Below are 15,688 nucleotides of genomic sequence, written 5' to 3'. Positions count from 1 at the left end.
AAACTGAATCTTAAAAGCAGGAGGCTACACATGGTTTCTGCTCGTAATGGTTATTAAAGCATCTTCCCTGCAGTCTGCAATTATTGGCAACTTTACAGCGCCTGGTCTCCCCCTAGTGGGATGCAACAGATCTTACACCCTTGTTTACAACAACTGGCTGCATTTGAATTCAGCATCTTGTTCAGTTATCATGCCCAAGGCAGAGGTGTCAAGTAACAAAGTATTTGTACTTTTACTTAAGTAGAAATTTTGGGTATCTATACTTTACTGGAGTAATTATTTTACAGCAGACTTTTTACTTCTACTCCCTACATTTTCACGCAATTATCGATACTTTCTACTCCTTACATTTTCACACAATTATCTGTACTTTCTACTCCTTACATTTTTAAAATAGCCTTGGTACTCCTATTTCACTTCATCTTGTTTTCATTCCGGCTTGTCATCGTTCAAAAACACACACAAAAAAAACCCTATCCAGATAAATGGCGCCATCCAGATAGAGTGAATTTGATTGTGGTTGGATGAGAAGTCTAAACATATACCTTTCCGACATCCTATTGGTTTGCACGTGATCGTGATCGCACCTGCACAGACCCGGGGCTAATACGGCACCGGTGCCTTAACGACCGTTATCTACCGGACCGAATAGCAACACGGATTTCGGTGCCTTATTTAGGTGCCACTTAAATGCCTGCGCTTCTCTCTGATGCTCCGAAAACGGACGTTAGAGGGAACTGAAACATTGCCGCACGGGACGCTAGTTAACACTACACCTGGCAGCAGGTAACGTTAGCCTACCGTTAGCTAGTAGCTGGAGTAAACACGGTTAAAATGCTGACAGTTGTAACGGTGTAAAAGTGTGTCTGGATTTCACTGGAGAGGATTCTAACATCAGTCTATAGTTGCCGTTGTCTGAAAAACACAGACCTCGCCTCACCAGCCTCGCAGTGCATTCAAAGTTGTTGTAAAATACCTTTTTCCCATCCAGTGGTTGTTTTTGTAGTTGAACAGTAATTTACTGGTGAAATAAGTTATTTTTATAAGATATTGTTGTTCAATTTTTAATAAATCATTTAATTTTGACCCTGTGGCCTTAGCAATACATAAGCCATTCTGTTCAATGTTGCCCTTTTTTTTTGGATCAACTTTTTATTGTTTTATATTTATATTACAGAACAGACAAATACAATTGAACAAGGTGCTCCTTTTTTAAATATATATTATATATATGTATATATATATATGTGTGTGTATATATATATATATATACACTGTATATATATATATATATATAATAGAGATAGAGAGAAGAGATGTGTCACCTTTTTTTTAGCCCTTCTGAGTTTGCAGGTATGATTTTAATATAAGATTATAGTCATTACGGCCTTTAGAAAAATATTTTTTGTGGAGGTGGGGTAGTGCACTATAGGCCCCTGTGGGGCGGGCTAAGCTTTTGTCCTTAATGGCATTTTTTTCCCCTTACATTACTTTTACTTTTATACTTTAAGTAGTTTTGAAACCAGTACACTTTTACTTGAGTAAAAAGCTTGAGTTGATACTTCAACTTCTACACAAGTCTTTTCAAACCCTAGTATCTATACTTCTACTTGAGTAATGAATGTGAATACTTTTGACACCTCTGGTCCAAGGTCCACACACCACTGTGCTTCCGTGGCTGTGGCAGCTTTCACAGAAGCCTTATAAATAGTACTCGGGAATCAAATATTTATCACCTCAATTCGTGTGGACACACACTGCTGCTCCTGAAGCACAAGAATAAAACGCCACTGATACACTTAACCCACACAAAAAATTTAATACCCTTCGTGAGGGGATAAATGGTCCAAACTTTGACATACTAAATAGGGAGCGGTGTGATGACACAGGTTTTTAATGTAAAAACTTGCAGCCAACACCCAAAAGCTTTGTAAAAAGTCATGTAAGATATGACTTACTTACTTACATAGTTAGTACACATACACCAATGTTTTAATATACTTATATAGGTCTTTTTTGTATGTTGTCTTTTTATCTAGACCAGCCAGATACAGTACCGATTAATATACAGTCACATCTGGAACAATACGTATTTAACATCATACAGTCCGACCGTCAAAGAGGAATCCACGGTTGGTTCCCAGGTCCATCCTCTCTATGCTAACATTAGAAATCGGCATGTGTAAAATCCTGTTCTTTTTTTTAATTATTATTATTATTGTATAGTCTGGTGGTGATACTTGTCCTTGTATCTCGTGTCTTCTGTGCAAAATATTTTTTTTTTTTTTTTTTTTTTAAAGAACCCAAAACATGATTGACATAACAGGATACCTGGTTGTTCACTTTACAGTTATGATGATGAAGTTATTTTTTCTCTGGTTTTTCTGTTTTTTAACAATTAAACAGTCAAATCCAAACGTCACACCCCCTTGGCATGTCACAGAAACAAATAAAAAATCCGAAGAAATGCTTCCCAATGTCAGGGTGGGAGGCAATGATAAAGAGGACGGTTTATGACTACAGTCAGCAGCATCCTCCATTCTTACATTTTTTTAGAATAAGGCACTGCTGCGTAAAGAAAGGACATGGCCAACAAACCTCTCTGGGAGTATGATGGGGAGGCAGGATGAAGGGAGACTTTGTTCTTCTCCAACAACTAACAGAAACTTTGCAAGTGTACGTAAATGTGCTTCTGTTCCTGTTTATCATTTGCAGTGTGCAGGAAAAGTGTCTGTTATATGGCATGTAGACATATTTGTGTTTTTACATGTGTGCTTATGTCTATGTGTGGGGCAGAGCCGGGGTTATTTTTGCCGGCTACCCATTTTCCTCAGACTGTGCTCTCAAGCATCCACTCAGTGCTGCTGAAGGTAACTCTCCTGTTGGCGAGCGGCGATGACTCCATGTTGAGCTGGTTGGTGGACTTGTGCCACCTCGTCCTCGCTCTGCGTGGGTAACTATGACTCTGAAAAATGGAGTAATCCCCCCCGTCAAAAGAGAATCGGTGCCTAGTTCGTGCCAGCTCATTCGGGAGCAATCCCATGTTGGCCAGGGCAGCTTTCTTGTCCTTAAGCCTGGGAGCCTCCTTGGTGCCAGCGTTGGGGCCTATGAGACACAGGGACATGGTGGAGCCCGTCAGGCTACTGTCCGTCTGCGTGTCCTCAGACGGGGGGCCGGAGCACTGTGCATCCAGGCTGGTTCTTCTCTTCATCTTTTCTGCACTCAGGGGTGGCAGCTCCACCTCCAGGGTGGCAGTGGTGGCTGCTGGATCCTCCTTCTTCTCATTGTCCACCCTCAGCACCAGCGCCATGCACTCTTTGGGCGCGTGAGTTTCCCGCTGACCGTCGTCAGACGGTTGCTTGGAGGCGGAGCGCTGCAGCCGCTGCTGACTGCCATTGGTCTGCGAGTGCATGCTGGCGCTGACCTTGGTCTTGCCGTCCTCTGGGCTGCCGTAGGCCTTGTAACGGATCATCAGAATGATAATGAACACCAGCACTGAAGCAACAATTATACCACCAATAATGATGATCATAGTGCCTCCCAGGAACTGGCTGTGCATGAAGCGGCACTGGCTGACCTCACTGGCAGTGTGGAACTGCACACAGCCGACCACACGTGTGGCCGTTAGCGATGTGATGCCGTCGTCGTAAACCGCCAGCACACAAAGGTCATACTCCCGCCCCGCGGCCAGATCATTGATTAAGAAGTTCTTGCTGGTAGATGGGATCATCCTGCGGAGGAAAGAAACATAGTGCGGTGGTGAAGATGCAGGCGATTAATCATCGGCATTACAACGCCCACATTTACTGATTTGCATGAGGTGTATTAAATCACACAAAGGTGTCAGTTCCACACAACAGAAAGACAACAGGGCCGTCAGAGCTCCAGCATTAAATATCACTCATTCTGGTAGACAAACATAAAACGCACAACACTTTGTTAAAGTTGACTTATGAGAGAGAATATGTTATATCATAAAATAGCATTGAGAAGTTGCTCTACTTTCTGCAGAAAATGACCGCAAGGGTAAACTGCAAGGTGATAAACAAGGCAGACTAGGCTCGCTGTCTCAAGAATATGCCACAACAGCTGCAGGTTGCAGGACAAGTGAAGCATGATGTAAAGGCAGTTTTGATGTGTGAATACCTAAGGTCACATTTTTCGAAAACTGCAAGATTACACGGGTCTAAATAGGATGGAGAAGGAGAGATTGTCTTCAGGTCAACATTGGCGTTAATATAATTAGAAGTGTGTTCCTTTTCCCTAAAGGGAGACTTTGATGGTTATCATTTGTAGGTAATAATGTACCTCCTAAAGACAAAACAACACTCAGCTCCATGCCTAAACTGGATGGGAAAATTATACAGGAGAGCGACTCATTATATCTGATAAAACCTAAAAAAAAGAGAAAGTCAACGACTATTATTAACACGCTCCATGAATACATAAATCCTGAAGTGCTTCTCGGTATACCAGATTCAGTTCATGTGCGTCACATATTGCATTAGAAACACATCAAACTCATTCCCATATTTAAAACAGTGTTTTAAGAAAGTCTGCAGATGTTAATATTAGTGCTGTCAAACGATTCAAATATTTAATCGCGATTAATCGCATTAATGTCATAGTTAACTCGCAATTAATCACACATTTGTATCTATTCTAAATATCCCTTGATTTCTTTTTTTCCCATTATTGTTTCTCATTTTAATGCTCTTATCAACATGGAAAAGTGGATCGGCTTGCTTTGTTCTTTTGTCACCTGGCTTTGACGAGGGGGACGGAGAATTCCCATCAGCTACGTGCTGCGATGATAGCTCAGTTCACAACTACACACAGATCACTTTGGTATGGTCAATGGAACCATGTGACAACTTTTTAAAAGTAAACTTTCCATTCAGAATCTTATTGGCATCCATTTCGGCGTCTCGCGCTCGCCATCTACTCAAAACGTAACGTTAGCCTACTACTCTTTGGCCGGCTCGCAAGCCCAAACAAGTGTGTGTGGCGTGCCTGTTGTTTTGTTTCCAGTCTAGCTAGATCCGGTGTGGTGTTGTAGTTTTTCTAACGTTGCTAGTTGTTGCAACAGCATGTGAAAAAAAACTACAAAGTTTGCTAGGCTAAAAAGAACGTTAATCTTGCGATAAAGTTTTTTTTTAATTAAAATGGGTTTGCGTTAACGCCGTTAATAACGCGTTTAACTGACAGCACTAGTCAATACTAACTATTTAATAAAACAGTAACTCAGGTTTATTGATTTTGCCATTTTTCTTTATGTGCACTTTATATATTACACATTGCAACTTCACTTATACAGTACTGTATATTGCAACTTACTATAGGGAACTTGCCAACAGTATACCGACCTTGTGCTTGTACAGTATGCCTCTATGTGTGTTGCAGTGGTGGAAAGTGGCTCAAGTACAATTTTGACATTTTTTGTATGACACTGCATACTCCTCCACCACATTTCAGAGGGAAATATTGCACTTTTTACTCCACTACATTATATTCATTTGGCAGCTATACTTACACTACTTTTTAAAGTTTTTATATACAAAACATATTATAGTCAGCCTATAAAATATGATTGCTCCAACTCAACTATAAGACACTATTAAGTTAAATTTTGTTGCTAATACTCTTTGGTGGAAAGTAATTAAGTACATTGATTCAAGTGCTCTACTTTCTTGATTATTTCCATTTTTCTTTACACTTATGCACTTTATACTTCTACTTAACTACATTTCACAGGGAAATATTCTCTTTTTTAACTAGTGGTTAAACTAGTTCTTTTTCAGATTAATATTTTACATTTAAAATATGATAATCTTATAAAATACAATGCATTGTTAAAATTTAAACTAGTGGTTTCCAACCCTTTTCATACTTTTTGACCCCTTATATAAAATCAGTGTCTGGTTGGGTCTTGTTGCAATATGTCAGATGTCTATGAGGTGTTAGCATTTCCACCAACGAGTGATTTCTTATCTAAACTTCTCAAATAGTTTCAGTTAAATAACTACAGTATTTGAGGCCCCAAAAGGTCAAATTATCCAACAGTAAAGTACAAAATGTAATGTAAAGTTATGTAGCAGAAATGGTTGCAAAACACTGGACTAATCAAACTACCAGAAGTTAAAACTAGATCCACCTCGACCAGCCACTACACTAAAATGCTGCTTAGAAATTTTATAGTGATATAGTGATATGATATATATATATATATATATATATATATATATATATATATATATATATATATATATATATATATATATATATATATATGTATATTAGACAACCACATCTAATCACATTGTGTTTCAACCAATTAATGCAGGCACTTGCTAATGATACAGTTACATGTACTGAAAAAGTTGGGCCTCATGCTATTGTTTATCGTCATATTATGTTTTAATGATGCTTAACTGGCCCTTTAGTCCATTAGAGTGCTGGACTCCAGAGTCTCTTCAGCTGATTGCAACAAACTACTCAAATATCAAAGATCAAAACTTGTTCTGGATCTGTAGATATCTTAACTAAACATTTTGCGCATATTATTATTTCAATGCATTTTAATGCATTATACTTTATGGAAAAATGTTCCTGCTCAGTTTATCCCCAGACTACACTATAGGGGATCTGCTTATTTTTGGACATACTTAATCATGTTGCATCTTTGGGATCTGTCAATCTGCCGTAATGAACCGTTGTGTCATTCAGCAGATGGTAACTCCAGATGCCTCACCTTTTCTCATGTCCCTGCTCTACCTCCGTTCCCTCCCTCCCCTCCCTCCCCTCCCTCCGTCAATCCACCCCCTCCACCGTGGCTTACCTGTACACCAAAGTATCATCTGCCGTGCTGTTGTACTGAATCTGGTACATCCTGATGCCGGGGATATGGCGCTCAGATGGCCAACGGAGTACAGCGGAGGAGGAGGTCAGCTCAGTGACCATCACCCTCCTGTCCTGCTTGTCGTAGCCTTTGGTGTCATTGCCAGATTTGGAGGAGGTGGTGATGTCTGAGAGGCCCGGGTCCTCACGCATGTGGCCTGTGTTGTTAACAAACAAGGGTAAGGGGATCATGTTGATCTCGACAGCAGCTGTGGCGATGCCTGCGGCATTGGACGCCACACAATTAAATGCCCCGCTGTCCTTCAGCGTGGTGATGAGAATATCAAGGGTGCCATTATCATACAGGATGGTGCGGGAGTTATTATGCACCAGCTTGCCATCTGGTGAGCGCCAGTGAATCTCTGGGTCTGGATCACCCACTGCTTTGCATTTCAGAGTAACACCCTGGCCTTCCATCACAAAGGGCTTAGTGGAAAGATGTTTGGTGATCAGCGGAGGCTCACAGATAAACTCCTCCTCTTGGATCGACCAGAAATACTTGTCCATGAGGTGCTCTGGCGAGGCACAGGTCTCCAGATCATCCTCTCTCGTCAGCCTGCGGAGCCACAGCAGCTCGCAGTTGCAGTGGAGAGGGTTTCCCCCGAAGCTCACCGCCAGCGTGGAGGAGCTGGAGCCCGTGGGCTCGGACAGGACCTGCGCGTGCTGGAACAGGCTGTCTGGTGGCAGCTTCTGCAGCCTGTTAGACGTCATATCCAGGCGGACCAGCTTGGTGAGCAGCGTAAAAGTCCCCGCTCCAATGTGGTCGATCAGGTTGTGGTCCAGCGTGAGCGTGTTAATGTTGGTCATTCGTGCTATGGCTTCCCAGGGAAGGGTGCGCAGGTTGTTATTGGAAAGATCCAAGTCCTCTATGGTGGAAACAAACTCATCAAAGGAGGTGGGGGCCACCTGGTGGATCTGGTTGTTTCCCAGGATGAGGTGCCGCAGGTTGATGAGGCCTTTAAAGTAGTCCGTCTTTATCACGCTGAGGCGGTTGCCATCCATGTGGAGTGCCCGCAGTGATCTCAGGCCGACGAAGGCGTGGGGGGTGACCTGGCTGATGGTGTTACGGGACAAGGTGAGGTGGACCAAACTAGTCATGTTGAAAAAGTCTTTCCTGCGGATGATGGTGATGAAGTTGTCCGTGAGCCGCAGCTCCACGGTCTTGCGGTCGATGGTGGGGGGCACAAACAACAGACCAGTCTTAGCACAGAGCAGAGTCAGAGTGGGGGAGAGGTGCTGACAGATACAGCGGCCGGGGCAGCTGTATCCCTTCACCAGGACTGCACACAGCAGCACGCACAGAACCAGCCGGTCCATTGTTGATCTCTTTCTAGGTCCTGTGTGTGAGACAGAAAAAAAAAAAAAAAAAGAGAGACATTGAGTCAAAAAAATAGAGATCTTTGAATTAATAAATAGCATCAAAGCCTTTATGAGAGCCTGCTGCAAAAATCAAGACTCTGACCAAAACTGCAAAGACTGCCAGCAAGGTATCAATCACAAAATGAAATGGAGCTTTTCTGAAATAATGGCACACGGGATGATGAAAGGCTGCACCAACGCTGTCAGAAGCCCATGTCTCTGTGTAGCCTTTTAATGGAAATAACAGAATGTTTTTTGTGCCACCAGGCTGCATCACCATTGAACCTTATAATTTCTTGAATGATCACAGGACAGTTTTCCTAATGTATATTAGGAAACTGCCATGTACATTTCCATCACATAACAAGGCATGTGTATTTGTTTTTGCTCTGAAATCCACGTCAGGATGGAGAATTAAGGGTAGAAAAGGGCGCTTGTCAGCAGCGCTTGAGGATTTTCATGACCTTTTCATGCTCTCTGCTCTCCCCATGCTTCTGAGATGTATTGCAAAATTAGACAGTCATGTAAATCATGGCAAGAAAAAGTTAAAAGGTGAAAACGGCGGAAGCAGGGGTTGTTTTCGAGTCCGTCCAATGGAGGCATTGAGGATGTTCTGATTCTCTGATTCCCATTTAGAGGTATTGATTTCTGTCTCAGAGAGAACACGCCTGTGGTGACGGGAGTAAAAATGGAACCTTGGCTGTAATAACCATAAGAGACCCCAGTGGAACACAAACAGTGATGTGCTGATGCCACATTGTCAGTGGTTTTTCCTCTTGATTGCTAACGCCTTAAGCTTCACAGTTGATGAGAGAGCCTGTTAGCGCCGATAAAGTAAAGGGATGACAACTACAGCCCACTACCCCACCCAACCCCACAGGGTGACACTTTTGATCCCCCTCTTTTTTAGAGGTCCAGCATAATTATTTTTTAATTCCCTCGGGAAAAGCTGGCTGTGGATTTCAAACACAAATAGTGTCAGTTTTTCACCATTTTTGATGCTTTATCCAATTTGTCATGACTAATTTTAGGGACTCTTTATCTACATTCCACCATGTTGAGGTGGTGCTGATGTCACTGATTTTGTCCCCCAGTGCGCCCAAAGCAAAAGCATCTAATGTCTCAGTACAGATAACCTTAAATTGAATTTGATTTAAAAATGCCTGCGGTTAGATTCATGGAATGAATTAAATGCCACGTATGAAATTTTGTAACAGAAATAAAGCACAAGCCAAGCTTTCCACCTCCATGTCTCAAGTGTTGCCTTATTCACAGTCTTTGCACAAAGAATCTGTTTTCACTCGGAAATTAAAACTGGTCTGATAAGACTTGTTGTTCAAGACGGGAGAAATTGAGAGTGATTTTTTTGTCATTTTACATCAACCTGTGTTGCATTTGACCAGCCAGCGCTCAAATGCTTTTCCTTTTTCAGCTCTCTTGCACAGACACACGCTCAAACAGCTGTCTGGCTACTGTTGACAGACAACAGGGCACCTCGTTAATAGGGGTGGGAATCACCAGAGGCCTCATGATACGATATCATCACGATACTTATGTCACGATACGATATTATTGCGATTTTAAACATATTGCAATATTCTGCGATATATTGCAATGTATCACCTTTTTTCCAACTTCAAATGCTCCCCAAAGGACAATTTTGTCAACATCTGTTTTATCTAAAAATATACATTTCTCTGTCTGTTCATCTCACTTCCATTTTATTGCTGCAAAATGGGATTGTCAAGCAGACAGACTGACCAACACATATATCATAAAAGATCGATACTTGACGTCTGTGTATCGATATAGTATTGCCACGAAAAATATCGCGATGCTATGCTGTATCAATTTTTTCCCCCACCCCTACTCGTTAACTATGAAATACTGCTGTCCAATCAGAGCTCTCATTAAAATCTGGGTTTGTATTATGTCATTTTCTGAGAGAAGTAGGACAGCTTGGAACACAAGTTCACAACAAGTTTGTTGATCACAATAACTCAACATTGGCTGTTTTATTACTACATCGCTGTTGGGATCAGCATTAGACTGTATTTAAGAAATACACTGGACCCAAACCTTTGCTTGGTTTGTGTTTACACTTCCCTCCCTCCCTGCTATGACTGCAGGCTTAGCTATGACCTCCATCTTTGAAATACGACCACCTTAACCGTTTAAAATTGAAAATAATTTCTCCTTTTCAATATACAAGCAAGATAAAAATACAACACCCACACACCCACAGTTGAACCATTTCAATGTGCAAAAACACACACTGGGTGGTACACTGTGTGAGAAAATACAACCCCCCCTGAGAGAATTTATTTATTTAGTGATGCTCCTTTATTGTTGGCAGCACAGCGTGCCCACCTTGTCTAAATTAATTCCCCAAATTTCCTTTTTTTTTAAAGATGCTGGGGAAGCTAAAACAATAAAGTAGGCTACCGCAGTGCAGACCATACTTCCCTATATAAAAGCTATAGTAGGGTGAGATCGTTTCAACAGTATTATGACCTTTAATTCAAATTTAATCTAACACTGTTGTCCAAGTTTGTATAATGAGTGATCTTGCTTGATTGTGTTAGATTTCAGATGGTAACTAGGCCACAAAGCTCATGGTTTCTCAGAGGACCATCTGTGCCAGAGCATTTCCTAACACACCGTTGAATATACTCTATTGATCTTTCAGCATCTCAGGGGGGAGGTGGTGGGAGAGGGAGGGGAGAGGGGGTGACTTTGTTGCCACGGCAACTCTGGTGTAGAATGTAGGTCTTTTGAATTGCATTAAGACGATTTGGAGCTGCCCGAAACTAAAGGCCTCAATTTTAATGGGCACTGAGAAGGTAAGAAGGGACGTGAACAGATGTATGAATGGCCGAGCAAATTAAAAGAAAAGGGCAGCTCCGCCTCACAGTTTTATGGCCTAATATTAGTGGCGGCCACCAAGTCGATAACACGGGGTGAACTGGAGTTAAGGTTTGTTTTTGTGTCTAGTCATGCAGGAGCACAACCTTTCACAGAGGATTCCTCTGATGGATTACTTGGGCTTGGATTCACATTCTGACTTATTCAGAAACTAAATCAACTGAAGTAAAAATGAACAAAATCCCACATTAACATACACCCATGCATGCATAGAGATATAAATATGCAAATACTGTACATACAGTATACGCCTATATTCGTATGGAGCTGTCAAACATTTGCATACTCCTTCCGTTTGAGAGCTTCAGGTTTTATAATAAAGTAAACTTTCTTTGTAAACTCCAATTAAAGTTGATCCCTATTTACCTGAGTTGAGCATTCAAATTCATTACTATTCAAATTTGAAGATTTGCAACCTCTAAACCACCCAAGAGTGAACCTGACATTCAACACTATGCTCAAGTTTTCTAAATCTACATCCATCCTAAACCCTGAAATCCATCGAGCTTCCTTTGGAACATCTGTTGCCGTTGGCTACTAAAGGTCGAATTACTACAAGTCTGAATGGTAAAAAAAAAAAAATAATAAAAAGCCATCCAGACTAGTAATGGCAGCATGGAGCTTCATGAAGCATTTAAGCTTTTAAGCAAATTGGTTTGCAAAAGGGTGGTTGGTCAAGGAGCGTAAAACAGACAACCATCTCAACTATTGTGATATACATGATGTGAGATAACACCTGGATATATGGAGTTATATTACTGTCATTAGTCAAGAGCGCATTATTTCAATTTGAGAGCATTTCTCACTGATATTACGTTCAGATTTCTTGCTCTCACACCCAAATAGTCACTGCTCGCACTCAAAACCTTGCTCTTACACTCAAATAGTCACTGCTCGTGCTTGGATTTGCTCTGCTTGTGCTCAAACTTTCTGCTTGGACTCAGATATGTTGTTGTTTGGGACAGATTTACTGCTCTCAGCTTTGAACCTTCTCCTCGCACTCAGGCTGATTCTGCTCGCTTGCAAAGTTTCTGCTCTCGGATTTCTCCTGCACGCTTGGATTTTTTTGTGTTATAACCCTGCCAAAAGTCAACAACCAATAGAATGCCAGCTGTAGTGTTGACCAATGAAATGATCCCTGCCCCGTTGAGGGTGCGTTTGTTTTACTTTAGAACGTCTGTTGAGGGCGGCTGCTCTGTAACCAAGTTTATATATCCCCGTGCCGTTTATAGCTTTATTATAAGTATATGTCAACAATGTGCACAGAATGGTCGACGCACTTTCACCTGCACCCATCAGGAAATGGGAGAAAGCTTTGAAGAGGGACGTATGAAGTTATGTCCACAACTACGAGGGTGAGTAATAACATATCTTAAGCACCTAGCTAGCTAGCTAGCATATGGCGGTAGCATATAGCCTAGCTTTGTCCATAAACAAATAGATGTTCTTTATTGTATAGCTAGATTGAACGACATATGACGGACTGTATATGTATATGTCATGACCCCACTTTGTATTTTTTCCTCGTTTGGTTAACCATGTTCCTGGGATTTGGCTAATTTCATGTTAGAGCCAGTAGTAGAACCTAAACTGTAATATAACTGAAAGAACACCAGAAACTGGATTGTTTGTGTCAGTTTTTGCATCACTGTTGTGTTGTTCATCAGAATTTAGTCTTCATTCCTTCATATAACATTAGTCTGAAAAAGATGGATTCATATCAGTCTGTTTAAAAAGTTGTAACATTAAGTACAATTTCACCACTATAACAAAAACAGATCTAGAAATTATATGGTTTCTTATTTGCTCCTTAAATAACAGTTATTTGTTTAATTAATACAAAGCAAACTGAACTGAAAAAACAAGTATTTTGTTTTACTTTCTTTTCATCCAGGTGGGGCTGAGGGGCTCGACCCCTGTTGATCTGTGTGTGTTATATCACCAACCCATGATAGCTAGAATTCACCCTGCTACTCCAGATCTACCTACTGTATGACTGGCTACAAACTACAACCATCTGCTCCAGATCTACCTATTGTATGGCTGACTACAGACTACAACCATCTGCTCCAGATCTACCTACTGTACGGCTGACTACAGACTACAACCATCTGCTCCAGATCTACCTACTGTACGGCTGACTACAGACTACAACCATCTGCAAGTTTTGTTTGTAGTGAACATCATTAAACAGCTGCAATAAAAGTCTCTTGGGTTCATATGGGACTCGGTTGTTCTCCATACTGCATCATACACTATATTATTTTTTTGTTTTGTTATATTAGTACAGACAATCTTCTACTAGTTGTATATACCTCCTATTTAATTGAATTATTCTTAATTTGTGTTGCAATACCTGAATCATCCCTCTTATGAACACTAGGCTTATCTTTATTCATAACCCTGCTCACAAACTCACCTGAACCTGGGTCATCTGTTTGCCAATATCAATGTTCCTGCTACAGTAAATCCTACAGGCAAGGTGTACTGCTTCACCATAGTATGAACCATACACTTTTTAGGTTTTGTGTCAAATATTGTGCAATTTGTTATGAATTACTCATTGTTTTGACAAGGTAAATTAAAGTTATTTACCAAGTGTCAGCTCTGGTTAATTTAATTGTACGTTTTTTTTTTTATAAATGTTATGGAAAATGAAAAAAACAATTTGCCTTGATCAGGGTTTGAATTTGTTGCAAATATAAACATGGTTTTAATAATCTGTATCTTATTGCTCTGAAAAACTAAAATGATTTAAGAAATATCAGTGATACTTATCAACATTTATTGAATTGATTGAATATATGGGCAGACATTACAGGCACCTATTCATGTCAACAGAGAAAACAATAGTTTGTTCTCTCTTTTATCACTTTGATTATGCAGTTGATGGTGCAGAAAAGGGTGAAGTACTTGTAGATCTCTGGCAATTTGAGGACAGACCGATCCAGGAACTCTCCACTGTTGTCTTTGTATAGTATGCTCCTATTAAAGACAAATTCATAGACATCAACACATAATATATTAGGTGTACATAGCTTTCTTTTACATCATTACTATCTTACCTTACCTTATCTGATTTGGTTTTGTGGAATTTTCTCTCCCAGGCCTGGTTGTGCACCCTGTGAATTTAAGCAAGAAAAACAAATGATAAGTGTATGTAACATGATTTTACTATTATATTATATTTTCTTTACAATTACATTATTATCAGACTTTCCAACCTTCTTGGTTTGTGCCACTGCTGCCTGTCCTCTGCACACAGGTGAGTAATTTACTGACTGGAACAACACTGGTCCATGCACATAGTGCAGCTGTGATGCAGCTCAACAGGGGTACTTCAGTCACACCTGGAAGAAGAGAAACAAACAAACAAAATACTTGTTCTTTTCTGCTCATTTAAGTTGCAAATAAAGCATATCATTTCTAGATCTGTTTTATTAGTGGTGAAATTGTACTTAACAGACTGGGTCCGTGTACTTTTTCGTTCATTTGATTTTCATTTCATAAACAGGTATTAAAAAACAAAAATTGTTATTTGATTTTCGTTTTAAAATACAAAATTTGAAATTGAAATACAAGGCGTTTTTTCCTTTTCATGGTCAAAAGGGGATGGGAGAAATTTAAAATATGCTGTGATTTTCATTTTCTATTTCATAACAAAAAAACCACTCAAAAATAGAAACGAAAAAAGGCTTGGTTTTTTTCATATTCAGAGACCGGATGTTGTCATTTCCAAGGCAACAGCGCCAGCGTAGCCTACCAGTGTTTGGAATCCTGTACTCTTGATAATGCTTGGATGGAATTTTATTTCATAATGTCACATTTATTTATTACCCTCTCTCCCTGCCTCCCTCTGACTCTCTGTCTCTACCCGCCGCAGACAACTTCGCCCCAAGAGAGTCGAACCAGCTGAGGAAACAGAATTTCAGTTCACGGCTGTAACGTTATCAATCCCAGCAAACTTTCTGTTGCTACCGTAAGCTTGCTGATCTGGCAGAGAGTCACCGGCGGTTCAGGATCAGATCATGGGGATCAGACCTCCGGTGCTGGGTCTAATATTCTAATATTAGCTGCTGCAGCTAGCCACCAGCCCTGTGCCCTCGGTCCCCGCGGTTCGCTCCCCAGTGCTGACTGACTCTGGTCCGTCTGCAGAGCTGGCGTTACCCGCTCTAGCGGACCTGGGAATCTGCCGCGCTCGTGGTTTATTCATATTTTATTTTCTTTGCAGATAGTGATATGCTATGATGCACTGATGTCAGACAGGCTTTTAGTCTGAGTCTGTGAGATAACCAAACTTCCTTTGAATATAATGTGCATATAAATAGACAGAATAAATCAAAGTCCCCGGAAATAAATATATATATATATATATATATATATATAATATATATATATATATATATATATATATATATATACACATACATATGTATTTAGGCTATTGAACTATAATGACTAATGCCTATATATGTATTGCCTCATTTATGTATTTCATGTTCTATTT

The 15,688-nt window shown here is 40.5% G+C and overlaps 1 protein-coding gene across 2 annotated transcripts in view; it reads right to left on the bottom strand.

The window, feature by feature from the left end:
- Positions 1-1,883: 1,883 nt before the first annotated feature.
- The window catches only part of lrfn1 (leucine rich repeat and fibronectin type III domain containing 1), a 249,013-nt gene continuing 235,208 nt past the window's right edge, over positions 1,884-15,688 (bottom strand). For both annotated transcript variants that reach the window (XM_028573097.1, XM_028573096.1), the window contains 2 exons: positions 6,839-8,234; positions 1,884-3,731 (listed from right to left, as the gene is read on the bottom strand). In XM_028573097.1, coding sequence (XP_028428898.1) covers positions 2,831-3,731; positions 6,839-8,214 — 2,277 coding nt within the window. In that variant the 5' untranslated portion in view covers positions 8,215-8,234 and the 3' untranslated portion in view covers positions 1,884-2,830. The remainder of the gene's footprint in view (positions 3,732-6,838; positions 8,235-15,688) is intronic.

This window comes from Perca flavescens, chromosome 3 (genome assembly GCF_004354835.1).
Source record: "Perca flavescens isolate YP-PL-M2 chromosome 3, PFLA_1.0, whole genome shotgun sequence".
In the NCBI taxonomy this organism is placed as follows: Eukaryota; Metazoa; Chordata; class Actinopteri; order Perciformes; family Percidae; genus Perca; species Perca flavescens.
The sequence above is the reverse complement of the archived record's forward strand: the minus strand, read 5'-3'. Positions and strand labels throughout refer to the sequence as shown.